This window comes from Malaclemys terrapin, chromosome 1 (assembly GCF_027887155.1).
Source record: "Malaclemys terrapin pileata isolate rMalTer1 chromosome 1, rMalTer1.hap1, whole genome shotgun sequence".
Classification (NCBI taxonomy): domain Eukaryota; kingdom Metazoa; phylum Chordata; order Testudines; family Emydidae; genus Malaclemys; species Malaclemys terrapin.
Genome location: NC_071505.1, coordinates 81,124,798 through 81,148,990, shown reverse-complemented (window position 1 = coordinate 81,148,990; position 24,193 = coordinate 81,124,798). Strand labels below are relative to the sequence as shown.

The 24,193-nt window shown below is 42.7% G+C and overlaps 1 protein-coding gene across 1 annotated transcript in view; it reads right to left on the bottom strand.

The window, feature by feature from the left end:
* Positions 1-24,193, bottom strand: part of PLEKHG7 (pleckstrin homology and RhoGEF domain containing G7) — a 51,553-nt gene that overhangs the window by 19,031 nt on the left and 8,329 nt on the right. Inside the window, exons 4-12 of the mRNA XM_054042021.1 lie at positions 22,869-22,909; positions 17,430-17,525; positions 16,258-16,407; positions 13,838-13,933; positions 10,220-10,315; positions 9,317-9,430; positions 5,641-5,815; positions 1,754-1,869; positions 614-707 (exon numbers count right to left, since the gene is read on the bottom strand). Coding sequence (XP_053897996.1) covers positions 614-707; positions 1,754-1,869; positions 5,641-5,815; positions 9,317-9,430; positions 10,220-10,315; positions 13,838-13,933; positions 16,258-16,407; positions 17,430-17,525; positions 22,869-22,909 — 978 coding nt within the window. The remainder of the gene's footprint in view (positions 1-613; positions 708-1,753; positions 1,870-5,640; positions 5,816-9,316; positions 9,431-10,219; positions 10,316-13,837; positions 13,934-16,257; positions 16,408-17,429; positions 17,526-22,868; positions 22,910-24,193) is intronic.

The following is a 24,193-nucleotide window of genomic DNA, read 5'->3' as shown; positions in this document are numbered from 1 at the left end:
GCAAGATCATGTCACTGGTGGGATAGTCTCAAGAGTCCCCCGTTTCAATAAGCTTTTCCTCGCTAGCAGTGGGCACAATCTAGTGTGGTAACACCTTCCTCCTTGAAGACATCCACCAAGGCTAATCCCTTAGAAAAATTGTTTATAATTTAGGAGGGATGAAAAAAATGTTTTTTTAATTCTTTCCTTAATCTTGCGTATGGCACCTAGATACTAGTAAAGCGATGGATGCATTAGAACTGCTTAGATACCTAGATCAATTACACAATAACAAGGACGCCTTTTTACAAATCAGTCTCAACTTCCTCTGTGTTCCCTGAGCCACAATCCTGAATATCACAATAAAAAAACAGCTCTGAAATTTGGACATTGGCCAGTCAAGCTGATTCCGTCAGCATTTAGCAGGTTGGCCATCCAGATGTGACAATAACCAATCACACAGATTACTCTCCTCTTGGCAGTTTAGCTATTTCTCACTCGCTGTATAACATGTTGCATATTTGTTTTTCTTTGATCCACATTTCTAATTAATCAGTGGGGCACAGATCCGTGCTGTATTGACCATACAGAATATGGTGCTGTAATGCTGGCACATGAATAAAATGGCATTTACCTGCAAGAGTTAACCTCCCTTCATGAAGAAGCTGTCTGTTTGAGGAAGACAAGATGTTTTCACTCATGTTTTCTCTTAAAATATGTTTCAGACACTTGGAAGAAAAAATAGAAAAGAGAATCATACAAATTTGACCTGGAACTGGAAATTGACCAATTGTTAAGGAGTCTGAGAAATACTCTTCGTATTTGTAGGATGTGCAGGTTTATATCAAACTAAGCATGGCCGACAACTACCAACTTATCCTGGCCAGGGTTTTTTCAGCAATACTATGGATTAAACAAATTTAATTATTTGAAAATTCAAACTGGGGTCATCTTCTTTAGAGTGAATTTAGTGAATTTAACAGCACTGAACATCAAGGTGAGCCCCACTTAGCAACTGTACCATAATGTTACTTAATGGCAGGCTTCAAAGTCAAGGGGAGGTCAATGGGTCACCTCAGCAGAAAGCAGAACACATTCTCATGGAAAATTAATATTTTTACATTATTCAAATGCTAACCTGTGAATTTCTTAGTTTCATCCTGGGAAGTGGGGAAGGTGAACAATTTTGCATGGTTTTACCTCAAAACCAGCTAATAGAGGAATAATAATAAGTAAGATTTGTATCAATCCTATATGATTCTTGGGTTGGGATACTGCTTCAGCTCCCTGGAGTAAGCAGCGTGGATCTCCCATAGATTGTTGGGCCAGGTGACATTCCATCCTTAGAGCCAAGTGCAGTAGAAACCCTTTCCACCTCCCAAAAGACAGACCCTGAACTTCAGAAGGGGAAAGGAGGACTCTGGTTACTGCCAGAGATGCGGCAGCAGGGAATAGTCCTTCTCTCCAGCCCTGAACTACTTGTGTGAGTAAAGCTAAGCACAAAGAGGTTAAGTTTTTCAAGGCTAACAACATCTGTGCACACGTGTCTGTCCAGTGCTTAGCACGATGGAGCCTACTCTTGATTGGGGCATCTACATACTACCAGAATATAAAAATAATAATAATGTACATCTACATTAGTTAGAATACAGAGATGATTATCATCTTTAGACCACAACACTAAGGCTGGGCAAATGTAGGAACTATATGAAAATTTTCTTCACAGAAAAAGTCCTCAGGCTAACATTTATATAGTGGTGAATACACTGCTTACCTCTGGGAGAAAGAACTTTTTGTCACGATCCCAAAGTGGAGGCCAAATTATAACCTCTTGCAGCTGCCTAAATTTCTGAAAATTGTCCAGCCATTTTACTTTACCTTCAAGATCTCCTGAAAAATACAAAATATCAATTATCCCCATGGTTGACAACAAGCTTGAGATATGATGAATGCCTTTAACAGTGCTAGACTGCAGTGGAAGTAGAAGGACTCTGGCCTAGACCCTTAAAGGTGTTTAGCTGGCTAACTCCCAGTGATTTCAGTGGGAGTTTGTGGCACTCTGTACCTCAAAGCAACACCCTGGAACCCCCATATTCATCACTGTCATATAATTATGATATGTTTTGTACAAAGTATGCCTTGTGAGGCATCATTTTAAAAGTCTTGATCTATTGAATATTAATATCCTATTGGATTGTACGTGCTATCATTGTATGGGAAGTTATGAAGTTTTGTTACGTGTGTGTTACTGAAATATGCTGTGAGGTTGGGAACATCCACAACCAGCCTTTCAGGTACGAATATGGAGTAGCCAGTCGTGCTGACAGCCCATTAAAGAGAATCCACTATCCCAGGAACTGTATACGATGGAGATTTCTCATGGAGAGGGCATATATAATGGAGACTGCTTGACCGATGTGGGCAGACCTTTACATCACAAGCAAACATCTTTTCAGCAAACTGGAAGAAACTATAGAAGAGGGGAAGTGACATCATCACTTGGCCTCATTCCTGCCACACTCAACACCTGAAAACACATCTGGAGGACAAAGACTTTGAATTGGGGAGTATGGTCCCAGGCTGGAGGAGAGTTCCAGTGTGTGTACTGAAGATCTGTGATCTCTTTGTACCATCTGTCAGGGTAAGACACTGCTTTATTCAAATCCTGTTTAGTTTGTAGCACTCACTGTGAATTTATTTTATTTCTTAGGTAACCAACTTTGATCTTTAAAAAGCAACAGAGGGCCCTGTGGCACCTTTAAGACTAACAGAAGTATTGGGAGCATAAGCTTTCGTGGGTAAGAACCTCACTGCATCTGAAGAAGTGAGGTTCTTACCCACGAAAGCTTATGCTCCCAATACTTCTGTTAGTCTTAAAGGTGCCACAGGACCCTCTGTTACTTTTTACAGATTCAAACTAACACGGCTACCCCTCTGAACTTTGATCTTTACTCTTACTACTTATAATCACTGAAAATCTATCTTTCTGTAGTTAATACATTTGTTTTATATTTTACTTAAAACAGTGTATTTTGGTTGAAGTGTTTGGGAAATCTCAGCCCAGGTTACAAAGACTAGTGTTTGTCCTCTCCACATCAGGGGAGGGGCAGTCTGGGTAATGAACTTACACTGGCCAGGCTTCTGACCAGGGAAAGACAATATATGCTGGGGGTGTAAGGCTGGAAAGCTGAAGGGAATTGGCTGGAGCCTTTCTATTATTGGTTCATGAGTAGCTGGGAGAAGCATTCATGGAACTCAGTCAGGTGTGTCCCTGCCTGTGGATGTCTGTGTAAGCGTAGTACGTGCCAGAGTTTTGTAGCTTGCCAATGGCATCACAGTGTGAGGGATACCCCAGGTTGGTGGGACAGAAGGCTCAGAGGTCCCACAGTCCAAGTTGCAACCCTGGAACCAGAATTAGCCACCTAAAAACCTTTGAGGAGCTGGGCCTTTGGGGCTTGCAAGGTTGGGCCCAAAGCTTAAATCCTGGCTCTATTGAGGTCAATTGCAAAACTTCTCTTGACTTCAGCGAGGCCAGGATTTCACCCCATGTGTTTAAACAGGTTTTAATACACTGTTGTGATATTTTGGATGTCATATTACCAGTTTGTTACTGGAAAAATGTCTGACTCTAAAGCAGGGCCGGCTTTAGGCCGATTCAGCCGATTCGGCTGAATTGGGCCCCGTGCCAAGAGGGCCCCGCGCTGCAGTTGTCCGCCCCGCCCCCAGCTCACTTCCCCCTCCTCCCATCCCCTGCACGCCCCGCCCCCTCCCCTGCTTCCCGCGAATCAGAGATTCGCGGGAAGTCTGAGACGAAGCAGGGGCGGGCCAGCAGCACTAGGTAAGCTGGGGTGGGGGCGCGAGAAGGGCTCCGGGGAGGCGCGGCCCATTCCCGCAGGCCCCAGCGGCTCTGGCCCGGCTTGGCTCCGGCCCGGCCCGGTCCCCGCAGCTCGGCTCCCCCGTCCCCCCCGCGGCGCGGCTCGGCTCGGCTCCCCCGTCCCAGTCCCCCCCCGCGGCGCGGCTCCCCCGTCCCCCCCGCGGTGCGGCTCGGGTCCCCCGTCCCCGTCCCCCCCGCGGCGCGGCTCGGGTCCCCCCGTCCCCGTCCCCCCCGCGGCGCGGCTCGGGTCCCCCCGTCCCCGTCCCCCCCACGGCGCGGCTCGGGTCCCCCCGTCCCCCCCGCGGCGCGGCTCGGGTCCCCCCGTCCCCCCCGCGGCGCGACTCGGGTCCCCCCCGCAGTGCGGCTCGGGTCCCCCCCGCGGCGCGGCGCGGCTCGGGTCCCCCCATCCCCGTCCCCCCCGCGGCGCAGCGGGGCTCGGGTCCCCCCGTCCCGTCCCCCCCCCCGCAGCGCGGCTCGGGTCCTGGGGGCGGGGCTTGCTGCAAGCCCCACCCCCAGGAATCGGGCCCCGCTCTTGCTAAAGCCGGCCCTGCTCTAAAGATTCACTTATTATTTTGTCTTAAACTTCAATTAAAAAAACTTGATATTCCAAATTGGACTCCAGTAGCATGAGAAAGTTCTTTACTGGTTTAATTAAGGGTAAATTAGCTTTTATCATTTAGGGTCTGATTCAAAAGCCATTGGAATCAATGAGAATCTTTAAGAACAAACTTTAAAAGGAAGGATGGTTTTGTGATTCAAGCACTGGACTGGGACTCAGGAGATCTATTCACAGTGTGTAAAGCGAAGCACGTGTGTTAGTCTGCAGGATCAGAGCCTTAAAGAGCAAAACTTCAATATTACTCCTAATTTTGCATGCAACATTGCAGTGTGCACACACACTCAGCAAGGAAGGGAACGCTGGAGGTAAAGTTACCCCTCACACCATCCCAGCAAGGCAGGTAAGTTGTAATGTCACAGATAAGGACATTAAGGCAAACAGGCTAAGTGGCCCAAAGCCACTTCCTGATTTGTAATCCTGGGCAGAGATCACTGGTCCAGGCATACGCCAATAGGTATGTTCACTTTCTATCTATTAATACTCTCATTGATTTCAGTGGGAGCTGGATCGGGGCACTGGAGAATAAGTTTGTCTTATAACGCGCTTCAGAGCTATCAGATATTTAAAGCTGCAAATTGTGGGTTTCAGGAAATGATTGAATGAATAGGTTATTTATGTAAAATAGAATCCAGTATAAAAACCCATCCATTTTTTTTCTGCATAAGCTGGAGAAAGTTTTCCTTAGCTGAGATGGCTCCCTAGGTACCTTACATGTAAAGACTGTCATTCTGAGAAAGGTTGTTGGCATAATATGCCCCTTGTGTGTGGAATTTTATTCTTTTAAGGATTAAACCCTCCGAATCCTTCCCAGACATGACTCCATCTCAAAGACCTCTTTGTTTGAGATATTACTTGATTTGTTCCCATTTGTGAACTACTCTCAGCTGTTCGCATGTCAATGCAAATGATTCTCTGTGAATACAAGTGACTGACTGATTTATGTGCTGTATTACCATCCTGAGGGAAGACTTTGACAATATGAGAATGGTACCAGGCAATTTTGAGAAAAAGAGAAGTACTCAAAGGGATCGCAATGAGTTTTTCATGCCACCAATCACATCTTCAAACAGTAAATAAAACCAACCTCATTTACATTTGAACCTCAAGTGCGTAAACCCTCGGAGAAAATGATAAACAGAGAACTTGACTTTTAATCTCAGCTACTTACGTAAGGACTTTTCCACCTTTTCCTTAATAGAGAGGATGGTGGCTTTCTGTGCTGCATCAGTGCTTCTCTTCCAGATGTTGTTAAGGAGGAGGGGATATCGGGTCAGTCTGTGTAAAGGAGCCACCAGCAGTTCTGGCAGATGTAGTCGTTTGCACTGTTCATTTTGTTCACACCACTACTGAATATAAAGAAAGCCTGTTTTAGGATCTACGAACTCGCGTTGCTTTCTGACAAAGCCGTTAATAAGCAATTAGCTGCATCATCAGCTGACTGAAGTGAACTGGGGATCCACTTGTGATGAAGCCAATTCAGTTCCCAGTGAAGTCAATGGAAAGGCTCCCTTTCACTTCAAGAGGAGCTGAATCAGCCCCACAGATTAATCTTTGGTATAGATAACTTCACATTTCAGGCATTATACTAATTCCTAAGAATACGTTTCTTCACTATAAGAAGAACAGGAGTACTTGTGGCACCTTAGAGACTAACAAATTTATTAGAGCATAAGCTTTAGTCTCTAAGGTGCCACAAGTACTCCTGTTCTTCTTTTTGCGGATACAGACTAACACGGCTGTTACTCTGAAACCTTTCTTCACTATATCATTTAATCTTATCAAGAAAAATCTCAATTGGGGATTCCTCCAGAGCCATTTCCTCTCCAATGTTCGACTGCTTATAAAAGAGTGAGTTTTGCCCTTAGATGGGTGTCTGTTGCCCCTGGGGGACTCCTTGTGGTACTCGAGCTATTCAGACCCCAAATGCCCCTAGAAGGGGCAGGACACCTGGCTACCACCCTGGAGCTGCCCATAAGAGTGAGCTCATTTTTCAGGTTTAAATAGAGTAAAATCTGAAAGCTGAGCAAGTTTGAAATGATGGTGTCCATTATTTAGTATTTATGTAGGCTATTGGTCTGTGTGATGCTAAAGATAAATAAAAATGGCAGGCCCTATCCCATGCAGTGTATGGGGGGCTAAATTCGGTTAGTGTAAATCTGGATTAACACCACTGATTTCAGATATATGCAGTGTAACTAAGAGCAGAATTTGACCACTCGTGCTCACTTTAGCAGTCCATAAACAATAACTCTTCAAGCTTGGCAAGAGTTTAAGTCAAGTCAATGGAGATACAGCTACATGACGGGGAAAAGCCAAGCCACTAAATGTAGTATTGTTGTGCTAGCCTCCCAGTCTCTCTCTTCTTCCCAACTGGTTTCAGATACAGTAAAACAAAATCAGAGGGGAGCCATGTTAGTCTGGATCTGTAAAAAGCAACAAAGAGTCCTGTGGCACCTTATAGACTAACAGATGTATTGGAGCATCAGCTTTCATGGGTGAATACCCACTTCATCAGACGTTAGACGCGTCTGACGAAGTGGGTATTCACCCACAAAATCTTATGCTCCAATACATCTGTTAGTCTATAAGGTGCCACAGGACCCTTTGTTACATTTTGTTTTACTGGAAAAAGCATCTCAAGGGGTAAAAATGACATTTACATCTATGAGCTGCTGTTTTAGTTCCATCCTGTGCACTCAAGGAGATTCTCTTCCCTTCCAGATGGGTCACAGAGATATAAATATTCAAAGGGGGGAAAAGCATTCAAGTGTTCTCCCTCGGGTTAAATGAAAACTCTACCAACTCCCTTCTCACAGGCTCACAAAAACACGCAAAAGCACTACCATGCTTTTTCATTACATTCATATGTTTGGTACTGTTAGCTTGGTTTAAACACATGCTTTTAACTTCCATCTGCAAAGAGAATTCAGACTCAGAATGAAGTAATAAAGCACGCATCTTATTCTGAATGTTGTGCTTGTAAAGTCTGATATGACCATGTGAATATAAACACGGCTTCAAATAAAGACAGAGCTTAAGTGACAAAACCACCACACCAGCCTCTCCCAGTTCACACAAAAGCCTCTTGAATCTCCTGTTGCTCAGGTGTGCCAACGATTGTGTGTTTTGTATAAGTTTCATGCTATTTGGTGTTCTCATTAAAGTAGCAGCTCCTGGAGTCAAGTGATTATATAAAAATCTCAGCTTTCATTTTTTTAAAAGTAAGTTTTTATCCCTCTTGGTTGCAGAGAAAAGCTTGAAGATGTGGCCTGAACAGATCCTAAAGGCTCAAAAATAAGAAGGGAAATAAAAAGAATCCCATATTTATTATTTTTAAGATCACTTGATTTTTAAACCCATCTTCGGATTTTTGGGGGCCTGACTCATGATTTTTGAATGCCTGAGGTTGGCAATACTTACTCCCTGTCTGCACATACTGTTGGAGTGGCTGGGTCCTTTCGGGCTTCCACATTTTATGTTTCTATTTTAAATGTTCCTAAGGCTAGCGTGTGAACCTGTTCCTTGCACTGGTGAGCAGTTACTTGTAAGAATAGGCCCACTGAAGCTCACGTAACTACTCATCAGAGTCACCAATGGCAGTAACAGGGTCACAGTCTGGCCCTAAGGCAGCGTGGCCCTAAGCAGCAGCCCATGGCAACAAGTCTCAGAGTCTGGGTGGACAGATTCAGACCAGCGGGGTTCTGGCTACCGTGCTAGAAATAGCTGTGGAGACAGCACTTTTAAGATGAGGCTCAGGCTGGAGCTTTGGCTCTGAAGCCCACGCCGCTCCTAGGCAGGGCCGGCTCCAGGCACCAGCCCACCAAGCATGTGGCTCTCCGCCCTGCTCCCAGCACTCTGGCCGCCGGGGAGAGCGGAGAGCCTCGGCCGGGCTCGCCGCCCTCCTCCTGGCGCTCTGGCCGCCGGGGGCTCTCCGCCTTCCCCCCGGCGCTCTGGCCGCCGGGGAGAGTGGCCCTCCTCACGGCGCTCTGGCCGCCGAGGAGAGCGGTGAGCCCCGGCTGGGCTCTTCGCCCTCCTCCCGGTGCTCTGGCCGTCGGGGGCTCTCCACCTTCCCCCCGGTGCTCTGGCCCTGCTCCTAGGCTTCAGAGCTCCAGCCCAAACTGCAGCATCTACACAGATAATTTTAGTCCTGAGTCTGTTGATCCAGGCTTGGAGGCTCACTGCCATGGGCTGTGTAGCTGGCAACCTAAATCACAGAATCTGAGATTTGTTACAAGGTCTGATCTTTGAGTAGATAATACATAAGACAGAAAATCCACAAACCCCTTAAAAATAGGCAGATATTTTAGCTTCTTCCCTCAGTGTTGGGAAATCCCAAGAGGGGATCATTGCATTAGTTACTTAGTTATGTCAATTGCTTCACTCTCACCCCAGTGTTTCCAGATATCACAGGACATTATACACCAGCCAATCCTGCTGCTCCTACCCTGAGATAGGAGGTAACATATGACAGGTTTGGATTAACAGCCCACCTGTTTGACCTGCCCCGGTTGGAAGCTAGTTCTAACATCTAATAATTCTGTATTTTATAGGTTGCACTAATTGAATGTGCATTAAGACGCAGTTGCCATTGGAAAAGCACTGTATGAATGTAGTGGATGAAAACCTGGTGCCATTGAAGGTGCTCATGTCAATGGAAATTTTGCCTATGACTTCAATGGAGCTAGGATTCCACCCAGTATATTTAAACCTGTGGTATCATTAGCATTTCAAGAAAAAAGGCATAGACTGTTATCTAAAATAGAATATAGGCTTTTCCAATTTGTTTTTAAAGACAGGATAGGATGGTTGAAGACTCAACAAAGAGAGCAAAACCAACACTTTACTTTCAGATAGATTCCAAAATCTTCTCTCTGCCTTAGGTTCTCCAAGTAAAAGATGGCTGAGGTGTAATGAAGGCAGTAAATCTGGTGTGTCTGGCAGAGGTTACCTTGAAAATACTGCAAGACAAAAGATTTAGAAGTTTAACAAGATTGAAAAAGAGGAATGTCAAAGTGAGGGGCAAAATAATGGGGTAAACAATCTAAGGAGGGAGGGATAGCTCAGTGGTTTGAGCATTGGCCTGTTAAACCTAAGGTTGTGAGTTCAATCCTTGAGGGGGCCACTTAGGGATCTGGGGTAAAATCAGTACTTGGTCCTGCTAGTGAAAGCAGGGGGCTGGACTCGACGACCTTTCAAGGTTCCTTCCAGTTCTATGAGATAGGTATATCTCCATATATTAGTTTTTATAAGGTATGTTTTGCCAGAGATTTGATTGTAACAGGGAAAATTGGGCTACAATAGAGAGTAAACTTGCCAAAGAAAACTACTTTCTTAAAGAATCCTGCCACAACTCTGGCAATTCTATGGGCATCTGCAGTGTTGAGACTTTGCTGCAGGAAAAATAAAGTAGATGATAAAAAATGCTAGGCTACGGAACAGCTTTGCATAGCCTCATATTTAGGAATGTACTAAGGTATCAACGTGTGTTAGAGGCACTTACAAATTTGGAGTGAAATCTTGTCCCCAGTGAAGTCAATGGCAAACTCTCATTGATTTCAGCGGGGCCAGGATTTCACCCATTGAGTGAAAGAAGAGTGAATGTATCTCTGAAGCTCCCATTGGACAGCTTGATTCCTCCTAGTAGATGATCTAGGTCTTTTAGTAAAAGTGGAATGCGACCAAGAAAGCAGTTTCACTTTCTTCACTACATTAAGAGTCCTACTACAGAGCATTTCTGATCATGTTACCTTTGTGAGTACAGAGATGAAATCCAGGGAGGATTCAGATGCAGTGACATGGTCCTTTATAATTTTGAAAAAATCGGTCACAAAACTGAGACTCACCTAGTCAAGGAAAGAAAAAAAAATTAGTTTGTCTGCTCTTCTGAGCTTTATTTTTACCACTAAATCTTTTTAAAGTCCAGATCCTGCAACTGACTCCATACCCAATAGAGCCCTGTATCTGCACGAAGCTCCATTGACTGACTTTAACTTAAGCACTTAAACCATGATTCTGAAAGGGACTGTGCCTGCTGACTTAATCAGAAGTTAAAACAATCCTGTTAAAAACACCTACTTAGGCCTTGTCAAACACTGTTTAACAAAAATGATGAAACGAGATTACATTTTTCCAATTACATTTATTTTAGAACAGTAGCTACATAATTAATGTGAATATTAAACACAAATTAACATTGGGAATTACAGAAATAAATGCTGTACACTGATCTGATGTGACAGAACACTGTAGCTGCACTGTGATTAAAGAGGTCTTCAAACTCATTTGGAAAGCAATTGTAATTTATATTCAACCTTATTTCAATTTCCTGAAGATAATGAAAAACATTTATTTAAAACTGCAAAGGGACCAGAATGCAAGCAAGGCATTCTCCCAAACTGAGTTCTTTAAAAATATTTTCACTTAGATTCTAGTGGTTCTATCTGAATCTTCACATCTTGTACATCCATAGAAAAATTTACTATGAAATCTACATTTACCATGCAGTGGTATCAGGGATCTACAGTATTCCTGTAGAGTCAGAATTGAAAATAACTGCTGTATCTCCAGTACCATAGTAAACTACATTAAAATGCTGGGATTTAAATTTTAACCACTATAGTTTGTTTAGCAAATTTGTGGGCCTACTTAGCTTCGGGGAGTTGCTCGTGGTACAGTATGCATTCTAGCATGTTGGCAAGGTGTATTTTAAATATTTCACAACATAAAGTTCTTTTATGGCAAGAGTGTCAGTGTCATTTTCCCCACATTTGACCATAATGGATGTTACAATATTATATACACATGCAAAGATTTAAAAAAACGATAATGGAAAAAGTATTAAAAACAACACTCAATCATGACTGTATCGTAATCAACCCTCCGGTGTGTTCATCCTGTAAACTGCACATAATTCAACCCCCTCCCTTGTCTCACCCCACAATAGGGCCAGGCAAAGACTTGATGCACGCTTATTCTGATGTTTAGTTTATTGGTTGTTTCTGTAGGGAGGCCAGGGGGAACTGAGGTCATAAGTCTCTTCTTGGAGTAACAATTATTATTTTCATTATGATGTCGTATTATGGTGTGACGGGGCATGCATGCCCTACACTGGGATTGCAGGGATTAATTCCTCTATTTGGGCCGAAGAGGCTATGCCCCCTCGACGCTGCTGGGCATGCTCCAGTTGGAGACCAGGTGTAAAAGGGAACAGCCCTGCTCATTCAGGGCGAACCATTGGAGAGGGAGGAGGTGTGCTGCAGGCTCTGCTGAAGGATCGCTGGCACTTCACAATGCGGAGGCTAGCCAGATGGCAGCGACCGATGACCCCAAGGCTCCAGATGCCACAGAGGGAGGAGAAACCATGGGAACCCTGAGACGACAAACCACGGAGAAGCGGGTTGGAAGCAACCCAGGGAATCTTTGCGGAGAGGTGGTTGTAGAACCAGAGACTAGCTCAGCGTGTTTTGGCTGGATCCCTGGGCTGGTGGCGCGCAACCCTGCTACTGACAGGGCCCTGGGCTGGGACCCGGTGGAGAGGGAGGGCCCGGGTTCCCCTACGCTGGCTGCCACCCACCCTGGGATTGCGGCCCGTCTCACCAGTTCTATTGACTCTGGCCACCAAGCTGCAAAGCCCTGATCGTGAGGGCAGCTCTATTGACTCTGGCTGTTAGGCCACCCCTCCCTGATAGAGAAAGTGAGTATATTGACTTTGCTTGTTAGGCTGCACTACTCTGGGACCCAGAGGGGTCACTCAGAAATGGCCGTGGGGCTATAAAGACGTTTGCCTCATCCCAAAAGGGGATGGAGAATGCATGACCCACGACATACAGTGACATCAAAGGGCTCAGACTATATAGAGGCCCAGTGGGCTAGGCACTGCATAAAGTAAAAATCAGGGCCTTGTCTTGAAGCAATTACACTCTAAATAGACAAGAAAGATATTGGGTGGGGGAGGAAACACAGACACAGAGAGATGAACTGATTGGGCCAATGTCACTCAGCAAGCAAATGGCACAGATGGGAGTAAAATCAACATCTCCTGACTGTCAGTATCTACTAGCTCATACTGCCTCTCACCAATAGAGCTCTAATAATAATACTTAGCCCTCTGTGTGTTCAAGCCACTGTGCAGACACTGATTAATCTTTGCAATCCTTATTATAGAAGGCAAACACTCTCTATGCTGGTAGAAGAAGAGCAACAAAAATGAGATGTCAATAACCATGGGAAGTGTAACTTTGAGGAGGAAAACTGCAACGCACTGTTTTCTTAATACAGTAGCATTTGATCTTAGTGATCATCTTCTGCAGTGCTCATTCACTAACAGAGTCAGAAACTGTTCCCAAATGCCACCCCCTATTCAGTCAGGGTGATGTATTTGCTCTTATACCAATAATTTTGTATTCAGTGAAAAGAATCCGTCTGGAAATAATTTCTTCTGTCTTATGTGATGCTGTCAAAGGTAGGACAGAGTTTTGTTTGCCATTAACGCTGGGTAACAACTATTTCAGCTTGAAGGAATGTCAGGTATGATCAGTTGCAATCTTGACTAACTTGTCTTGGCATTAAAATGCCTTGCAGAGAATGCTGTCCTTGCAAAATGGAGATCTTAGACCAAGTTTTCTGCTTTGCTGAGTTTACACTCAGGGTGGGTGGTACTAAGGATCCCTGAGTCTTTTCCTGGCCCCAGCACAAGTCAGAGCAGTGTAGGGACTACTTTAACTTGCACACGTTGGAAAAGAGTCTCCAAGGGGACTGACCACCAGCTGAGAATAGACAAAGCACAGAGCACTCCGGATGTGTCTTCTCTCCACCTTGCCCCAGAAGCTGCAGGGTGAGTAGCACACGAGACAAGCATGTCACCTGGGGAATCCCTAGCTGGGGAGATGTGGGTGGTTTCTGTTCCCTTTGTCCTTATGGAGTAGCACAAAGGGACCATAGTGTAGCAGACACTTCATGTCTATGCACTTGTTTGATACGGGAAATTCACTGTTGTATGGATCAGGCTGTTGTGATTGTTCTGCCCTAATGTTTGTATACTGAGGACTGCCAAAACCCATGATTTAACAAGACTCTATTTGAAAGAGCTAATTCCAAACTCGTCTTTTGACATTTACTTCAAAACAGGAAACGATCAGACTACAGCCATAACCAAAACTCAAATTGCTCTATGCCTGTTCATGAAATCATTTGGACTGATGATGCCTCATCCAAATTGTTTTGCCAAAGAGAGAGGGGGAAAGTGTCCTTAGGGTCAAGTTCAAGATACAGACACTGAAATCTGGGTCTGGCAATTCTTTGCGTTCCTCTTTTTTTAATTATGCTTCAGCTTTTGATCTAAATCAGATTTCTTTTTTTCCCCTCACCTGGTTTAACTCCTCCAAGTTTGCAAAAAGTCCCCACAAATCCACATCCACGAGGAACTCATTGTTTTGCAGGTATTTTAGCGTATTCACAAATATCTTTAAAAAAGACAATAAAGCCATATTATTTATTATCTGTATTAATTCAACATTAACAAACCAATTAATTTGCAGAGGGCAGATAGATTTACCATATATTCCTTCATAAGCCGTAATTTGACTGGCAGACTACAAAATGGCTGGGCTCACACCATTTTGGAGCAAGTCTTTCATGGCCTGCACAAAGCCTAAAAATAACAGGTTTTGGGCAGGAACTATGCAGTGACTGAAGTGAGAGACTCCGTACACAGACAGCCCACTGACTGCAACGTAGCCCCATCGTGGCAGTTATTCTATTCTGTGGTCGGGAATGGGGGCTGAGGCCTCTTTAGACCTGGTGGTCATGAACCCTGTCCTCTAACCTAGGCCCACCCCAACTCTTTCCGTCTACCTCCAGGTTGCTCTGTATGCTCCAGCATGGGGGGTGGAAGAGTGCCACTAAGCAACTGAATGGCTGTAGGGCCAAGGCTTTGAGAGGCTGGGTGGCTTGTTCAGTTTCTCCTCTTTTAGGGTGAATTTCAGTGGCGCTGAATGAATACTGAATACATTACACACCAGCTGCTGTAGCTTGGCTCTTTGGGTGTTGCACTGACTTACTGTGATTTCTACCAAACAATGGCCCCAAAGCAGCTAAAAATGAGCTGAGAAATATAATTATTTAATAGAAATGGCTTTATGTGAAAACATGAATAGAATGCCTACTGATGTTGCCCAAGGTGCTAGGGGAGGGGTGAAGAAAGTGAATGCTGATGCTTATCCCTGCATTGGTCTAGCTGCCATGAACTAATGATCTGAGAGCCTGAGAAAAAAGCCACTTGAGGAGGAAACGCTCCATAGTCTCAAATCTCGGCAGAGCTTAATTAGAACAAGGGGAACATTTAATAGTGAGAAATATTTAGAGCAGCAAGAAATAAATGGAACTGTGAGAGTTGACAAACTCTTTCATAAGCACATTTGTTTTCGCTATGGAGGATAATTAAAAATGGGGATGGGATCGGGGAGGGGAGGCTGTATCATTTGTGAGCCACACAGGGCCTACTACTGTATCTACCTGTCTTTCTCTCAAGTTCTTACTCCTCACTCATCACCATGGAGTCTGCGTGCCTTGTAATACCCCCGCCTAGCAGAAGAACCGCTTGCAGTTAGCTGAGCTCCTCAGCGATCCTCTACCACTTCCACTCTTTAAACAAATGTTTCTAGATGGCAGGACACTCATCCTGGCTTTTCCCAACTGTCCCATAACCACCCTCTCCCCATTTCTGACCACCATAATGGAGCTCTCTGTGCTCTTCCTCATCCACCTGACTTTGGAGCATTTTTTTCTATAACTAAATGACCTTTTCAGCATGAAACATGCTTTTTAAAAATGCTGTTCCTCCCTGGACCCTATCCTCCTTCCTTTGAGAAACCAGTGGTAGAGGTGGTGAGAGAGAGAGAGAGAGTGTGTGTGTGTGTGTGTGTGTGTGGAAACCCTCTTGATAGATCTTCCTTTATCACCTATAAAGGGCTACTGCGTGACCTAACTGTCAGTCATGCAATCTTACCACAGCTTGTTCAACTTTGAAGATGCTCCTAATTTTCCTCAGGATAAGGTTACGTTTGATTTTATTTTTTCTGCAGGGTGGGAGGAGAGCTTGAAATCCTAGAATTACTGCAATGCTAGAATTTTGCATTTTCAGGTTCTAGTCTGGATAACACAGTTACAACCCGTTAGTCCTCTTCAAGCTAAGCTATTAAAAGCCAGGAGTACAAAATGAAATGGGCTAGCAATAATGGAAAGTATAGCGATATGAGTCTGAAAGGGGGAGTTGAGAGAGAGTGAAAGACAGACTAAAATGGCCTCTGATCAGGGCCGGCTCCAGGGTTTTGGCCGCCCCGAGCGGGGAAAAAAAAAAAAAAAAAAAAAGCCGCGATCGGCTCTCCGAGAAGGAGAGAGGGACCCGCCGACGATTTACCGCCAAAGAGCCGGACGTGCTGCCCCTCTCCATTGGCTGCCCCAAGCACCTGCTTGCTGCGCTGGTGCCTGGAGCCGGCCCTGCCTCTGATACTACTGGGAGTACAGAACGCACAGAACCAAGAGAGCAAAACACTGAGAAGAGGTACACAGAGGAAAAGATTTCATCAGGATGAAATGAAAACCAGAGAATTGTGGAAACATGTTTAGAAAACAAGACACGAGGAGCACAAAAGTATACAGCACAAAAGTACAAGTAATTTCCATTGAGATATAAAGAAGGAGAGGTTATAGATGACTTTCTTCTTGCCCCATTGACAGCAGGACAAGTCCCATGTTTAATCTACTGGAGAAATAAATCCAAAGTTACCATCTTGAGAACCAGTAAGCGATCCAGAAAGTAACTGCATTCACTTGTAAAAAGTTCCCACATAGCTTCTTCTTTCTTCATTTCTAATGGATCATCAGTGTCTTTCTCCTCAGTCTGTTGAGTCATTATCATTTCATGCCAAGTTTTATTCTGTTGATTGGAGGAGGGGGCAGGGGAAGGAAAAAACCTTACACATTTCATGCAAAATAGCTGACTGATTCATAAACTGCTGCAATCTTTATGCGATGTATTAACATACAATATAAATAATAGAATCAGAGAAATGAAAGGCTTCGAGAAGTCATCAAGTGCAGCCCCGTGTGCTGTGGAAGAACCAAGTAAACCTGGCCTGGATAACAACAGTTCTCAGCCTTTGGTTGGATGTTTAATAGTTAAAAAATAAAAATCTTGACATTTTACTCTTGAGTATTACAAATCATATATATAATAATAGTAGTGCAAAATAATAATAGCACCTTCCATCCAAGGATCAGGGCGGTTTGCAAACATTACTGAATTTAACCTCACATCATCCCTCTAAAGCAGAGGTGTATTATTATATCTGTTTTTCAGATGGTGAAATCAAGGAACAGAGACCTTCACAGGGTATCTACACTGCAGCTGGGAGAGAGCCTCCCCGTGTGGAGGGAGACACTCGAGTTAGCTTTGCTTGAGCCAGCACACTAACAATTGCAGTGTGATCATTGCAGCATGGGAGGGGTTCGGGCTAGCCCCGCCGAACTCTGACCCACCAGCTCAGGCAGCTTGAACTTGGGGAGTTAGCCTGAGCCACTTCCAAGGTGCAACATCCACACTGCTCTTTTTAGGGGGCTAGCTTGAGCGAAGCTAGTGTGACTCTCTCCCGAGGCTGGGAGGCATGTTCTGAGCTGCAGTGTAGACATACCCTAAGTGACCACGGGCACATGAAGCCTGGCAGACCTGGGCATAAATCCCGAATTGCCTGACTCCTAGACTTCTGTCTTAACCACAAGACTAACCATCTTCTGTTGTAACAATTGTACCCTAAATTTATATACAGATTCTGCATGTAGATTGCCTATGTCGATTACTGGCATGGAAAAGATTAATTTTAAAAGGGACACAAAGAAGGGAAAATAGTTTTGAGTCCATTGGAGAGGACTATCAGTGTAATATACAGAGTATTGCAGTACCTTAAAACTGTGAAACTCGTATCCGCTGCAGTCTGTGATCTTAATGGTTGAAAGACAGTTTTTCAGATCAGACATTTGCTTTTGTTTGTCTTTACTCTGTTAAAAGATAAATTCTATAGGTTATAATTTAAAGAGGTAAATAATATGCTTATTAGCTTCAGTAATTTTGTTTTAATCTGCAAGGACCTCACCCTAATGTTTGGTTTCTTTGCCAACCCACGTACACATAGCCAGTGAAAGGAGTGTAGATGCGGCGCTGTCATTTGCTTCTACATATTGGATATGGATAGGAGCCAATGTCAAGGTGGCTCTTTGGCACAATGAGATTGAGTTGTACAGTGCGGTAGTCTTTGACTGTTGCTAACCCAGAATATCACAAGTGATAATGAGCTATTCTCAAAACCCATCTAGGAATAAACTCAACTTGCTTTGCTCATGCAAAAATCAGTGATATGTGACCAGGAAATCTATGAGGGTAAAAACATTTTCAAAATATTTTAATAAACTACATATTTAAAGTGACACTGTCTGGTCAAATTTGACATAACATTTAGGGTGCTTTTTTGTGTGTGTAAAAATAAGATTTTATGAACCCGAAAAGAGATTTTTCCATGAAATGAATAATAATAATAATTAATAAAAGCCTCAATGGAATTTTTAAAAAACAAACAAACATTGCTTGTAGCATTTGCACACCAAACCTCACAACATTATGCTTAGTGCCACAAATATTTTAGAGTTTCAAAGTGAATGTTGACTTGACTGTGTTTCATATTGGCTTTCAGAGACCATTTGGGGGCTTGTACTTAATACTCTCAAAAATTAATTTTAAGGCGAATGCTGGAATATTTGCCAAAAGCACCTTTTGAAATGTGTATTTCATTATAATGTTTGAAATTCACAGTTTGATCTGTGACGGTCAGTTCCATAAGATGTTCTATCAGTGAGCAGAAACAATATTATGTGCATTTTCTAATTAAGGCACTGATCCTGCAAACACGTAGGCATGTGCTTAACTTTTATGTCCATGAATAATCCCAGTGAACTCACTTTTGAGTGAACATCAAAATTAATAACAAATGTTTCTTGCAATTTGAATAGCTTGTTTGAGTTTGTTGCAAATTTTAAATATTTGAACCTCAAAATTCTCAGTCTCAGGTTACAATCCAACAAATACTTATGCACATGCTTAACTTTCAACATGCAAATAGTCCCATTCAAAAAGAGCCAAATGTTAGCGGTGTGGTCCTGGCAGACTAAAACCATAATAATGTAGCCAATTATTTATGCCTTTAAAGAATTAACATGTGAATAATTTATTTACCTTTAAACAAAGTAAAAACAAACAAAAGCAAATATCAGATCTAGAAAATTGGCTTTCAACCATTAAGATTACAGAATGCAACAGATATCCGTTTCACAGTTTTTACTAAGGTATTGAACTCAAGCAGACCACTCCTAGGTTAAGCTATATATGCATTAGTGTTTGCAGGATTGGCACCTATAATTGTAAGGATTATAAAGTGAAAGTGAATAAGGAAAAGTTATTTACTTGTTCCCATAATATAAGAACTAGGGGCCACCAAATGAAATTAATGGGCAACAGGTTTAAAACAAATAAAAGGAAGTTATTCACACAGCGCACAGTCAACCTGTGGAACTCCTTGCCTGAGGAGGTTGTGAAGGCTAGGACTATAACAGGGTTTAAAAGAGAACTGGATAAATTCATGGAGGTTAAGTCCATTAATGGCTATTAGCCAGGATGAGTAAGGAATGGTGTCCCTAGCCTCTGTTTGTCCGAGGGTGAGATGGATGGCAGGAGAGAACCTGTTAGGGTCACTCCCTCTGGGGACTTGGCATTGGTCACTGTCAGTAGACAGTATACTGGGCTGGGTGGACCTTTGGTCTGACTCAGTATGGCCGTTCTTATATTCTTATGATTTTGAAGTTAAAATACCTAATATTTGCAACAAACTCTCATATGCTATTTGACTGGAGATGGAAATATTTGTCAAGAAATTTGTGAATAACTTTGACAAATACAACTGAGAATTTAGTTAACAGAAAAATTCAGTGCAAATTGCTCACTCATCCTTAATTATGAGAACAGGAAGGTGAAATTGACTAACTAAAAGTGAAATTTACTCATCTATTTTCATTATACAAGCTGCCAGGAAACCAATGAATAAATAAAAAACCTAAGCAGATAAAAGTAAAATAAATGTAAAGTATTTACAATTTTTTAATAGTTTAGTTGTGGTTGGCAACCTAGAAAGGAAATTAAGGTGGTCTTTTTTTTTTTTTTTTTACGTGATTATTGACCTGTTCAAATAAAGTTTCAATCTGCATCTACAGTGGTGTAACAGAAATCAGCTTTCCCTTAGAGTTCAACTTTACCCTAGACAGAGACGTACATTTACAGTGTATGTGTGATTTAATAACAATAAATATGACAGATTTCTATAGTGCTTTTACTGCTCTGAGGGAGCAAACAAGTTTGAAGCCTCATTAGCTACCACAGCAGCATAGGAATCTGAATTTGGTTTGAACCTCCTACAGTGGAGTCACTAATGAGAATAATTATATAGACCATTTATTACCATCTGAAACCAAAGAAAGTGAATGTTATGGTAACTACTGTATTGCTACTAAAGAAACAAAATGGGACAATGAGCTGATATAAACAAGGATACAGAAATTGTATCTCCTATGGAAAAACATTTTCATAGTTTAGTCATTTATTTATGTGAACAAATATATGCACATACTGAAACAGTACAGAAAATATGGGATCCTTATCATTTTCCTGGTTTAATAATGCAAGCCATATATTCAGAAATATTTATTTTAAACAGTTTGGTAGCATCTGGTATTGGAGCTACAGGAAGAATTTTTATTCCCCATTGGTATTTGGGTGGTGGATGGCGGGGAGGAGTGGAGAATGCTTCAGAAGTTTTTCAAATGAAGTATCATTGATTTATTTATTGAAAAAGCCACTCTGAAAATTGTCTGCACTTGTTTCATTGCTTTGTCCTAATTTCTTAAATCCCACTTATGCCAATGGGATTTAAGCACATGCTTAATTGCCCTGCTGAACTGAGGTCTAAATTGACAAGTAAACAGGAATGTTTGTGCTCATGCAGGGAGAACAAAATTAGAAGCAACTGCTAGCTCCAGTGGTGCAATGGGTTAGCGCAGGGTATTAATAGAGCTGTGCTGGATGGAGTGATGCTGAGGTGGTAAGTTCAAACCTCACCTGGAGCACTAGTTTGGGGGGAGGGATAGCTCAGTGGTTTGAGCATTGGCCTGCTAAACCCAGGGTTGTGAGTTCAATCCTTGAAGGGCCTACTTAGGGATCTGGGGCAAAAATCTATCTGGGGATTGGTCCTGCTTTGAGCCGGGGGTTGGACTAGATGACCTCCTGAAGTCCCTTCCAATCCTGATATTCTATGATTCTATGAAGACATGGCTCAAAAGTTAATCACCTTAGCCTAGATCCTAGTCCGTGTGTGTGTAAATAAATAGTAATAAAATGGAGAAAAGTTGTTCTCTCCTGCCACAGAGGGCAGGACAAGAGTCAATGGGTTCAAACTACAGCAGAGCAGATTTAGATTAAATCTCAGGAAAAAACTTCCTAACTGTAAGAGCAGCAGGACAATGGAACAGATGGGCTTGGGAGATTTTCAAAAGGAGGCTGGAGAGCCATCTGTCTTGGATGGTAGACACAACAAATCCTGCATCTTGGGAGGAGTTAGACTAGATAAGCAGTTCTCAACTCAGGGGCTGCACACAGGTTTCAGGGGGTCCGCAAAGATACATCTAATATTACAGAAATAGTAAGTACCGGTAAAAGCAAGGAAATGCGTTATATTATCTTTTGTTTTAGCTTGTGAATTTTCCCTATGCTAAGAGGGAGGTTTATTCCTGTTCTTGTGTAACTTTAAAGTTTTGCCTAGAGGGGAATTCTCTGTGTTTTAAATCTTATTGCCCTGTAAAATTACCTTCCATCCTGATTTTACAGAAGTGCTTCTTTTACTTTTTTCTTTATAATAAAGTTCTGTTTTTAAGAATCTGATTGGGTTTTTAGTGTCCTAAAAACCCCAGGGTCTGGTCTGTGCTTACCTTGGTTACCTATTTGGTTGGTATATTATTCTCAAGCCTCCCCAGGAAAGGCTGTGAAGGGGCTTGGTGGGATCTTTTGGGGAAACAGGAACTCCAAGTGGTCCTTTTCCTGAATCTTTGTCTAACTCGCTTGGTGATGGCAGCGATACTGTCGAAGGACAAGGAATTTTGCCTTGGGGAAGTTTTTAACCTAAGCTGGTGGAATATAAGCTTAGGGGCTCTTTCATGAGGGTGCCCACATCTGTACCCCAGAGTTCAGAGTGGGGAGGGAACTCTGACAGTAAACTATTAATTTAATCTTACCCATCAGTCTAGCTACGTAGGTACTTATAGCCCTGATCACTGTACTGACTGAGTGCCTAAAGGAGCAGTAGGTTAATTTTAAATCTTTGATTAAAGTTAAAGCACTTACTTTAAACATCTTTGGTTTCCTCAGAAGATCATTTTGATTTTGTGACTAATATTTTTCAAAATTACTCGTTGACAATAAATAAAATAAAATAAAAAAAAACTCCAAGATCTAATTGCGCATAGGCAGGTGACTAACTTTCAATGACCCCATATACATCTACAAATGGAAACAGCAGATCCTTTCAGTACAAATTCACATATTATTTCATTCAGAGACACTTGAGAAATTTTATATACACAAATGGATCAGGAACAAGGTCTGTGCTAGCAGATTGTATTGTAAGAGTGGGAACTTAGAGACAGGGTTAGGCTGGCTTTGTTCTCAGTAGGGGTCTTCAACTATTGGTAAATAGTATTAGTTCAACACATCAAATTTGTTTCATTGCAGCATGTTTCCTTCAATTAACATCACTGATAAAGTGATTTTTGACTCCAATACAGTAGGATACTTTAACAGGTACTTAACTTTAAGTATTTGAGTAGTCCTGTTGTTAACTTCTTGGCCTCAATGACATGTGGCCATAGGAAAGCAAGAACTTTACAAGATTAAAAAGGAATTGGACGGTTGCATGAATATCTAGAATTTTTACAAGATTAAAAAGGAATTGGACGGTTGCATGAATATCTAGAATTTTTGTAATTAAAGCCAACAAAAAATGTTGGAAGTGTTATTAAGCCTTGCGCTTCAGGGTTTAAACCAATTTATATTTATTAGAAATCAGGATGAGACCTATGTAGGGGGCAGATCACTCCACAGATTACCTGGCTGAATTGAGGCATTTATTTTTGATTTCACCAGCCCTCTGCCTTTCTTCAGAGATAGTAAAATGAATAACTAAGTTAGCCTTTCACAGCTTTAATCTGTGGGAAACTATTACAGGAAAAATTATGTTGTGAAATACTCACAGCTCCTTTTCTGGCGAACGGCCACCTTGGTTTTTTGGACTCTAATGGGTGAAATTAAAACACATAAATTGCTGGGTACAAAAACAAAAGGAAGATCATTAATATTATTTTGTGGCTCTTTTTTTTTTGAAGGAGACATATAAAATTCTTAAGGAGAAGAAATAATTTATACTTAACTAAAATTTAACAGCTGTGTACAGGCAGTTTGTGAGGTTGAGCTAAACCCATTGATAGCTTTTGGAACAGGTCCCATGTGCAATAGTGATGTGTACCAATGACTGGATTTTCAGAGTTGCTGAGTGCTCACAATTCTCATTGTCAATGTGAGTTGCAGGTGCTCAGCACTGCTAAAAACCCAGCTACATGACTGCAAGTTAATTTCTTACCATGACATGGTCATTAGACTTCACGTTAGTTCTTTAAAATGACATCATTCAACTTTCAAGAACACTAGGCATATCTGTTAATTATAGCATCTAAGGTCTTGTCCACTAAGCCGTGGTCTACACTGGGGGGGGAGATCGATCTAAGTTACGCAACTTCAGCTACGTGAATAACGTAGCTGAAGTCGACGTACTTAGATCGACTTACCGCGGTGTCTTCACTGCGGTAGGTCAACTGCTGACGCTCCCCCGTCGACTCTGCCTGCGCCTCTCACAGAGCTGGAGTACAGGAGTCAATGGGAGAGCACTCGGGGGTTGATTTATTGCATCTAGACTAGACTAGACGCGATAAATCGACCCCCGCTGGATCGATCGCTGCCCGCCAATCTGGCGGGTAGTGTAGACATACCCATAGGGTACATCTACACTACAGCGGGGAGTCGATTTAAGATACGCAAATTCAGCTACGTGAATAATGTAGCTGAATTCGACGTATTGCAGCCGACTTACCCCATTGTGAGGACGGCGGCAAAATCGACTTCTGCCGCTTTTTGTCGGCGGCGCTTACTACCACCTCTGCTGGTGGAGTTAGAGTGCCGATTCGGGGATTGATTGTCGCGTCCCGACGGGACGTGATAAATCGATCCCCGAGAGGTCGATTTCTACCCGCCGATTCAGGCGGGTAGTAAAGACCAGACCATAGATAAGTTTTCTTGCCTAATTATACCACTATAGTTATACCGGTATAACTTCCCATGTGGACACTCTCTCTCTTATTCCAGAATAATTATATTGGTATAGTTATACCAGTAAATTTCCCCATGTAAACAAATCCTAATAACTTAGGCCCTGATTCATGAACGCATGTGCTTAAGTATCATTGTATTAAAATTGAAGTTCAAAACCACATTTTAAAATCATGATTTAGACAACTGTCAATTT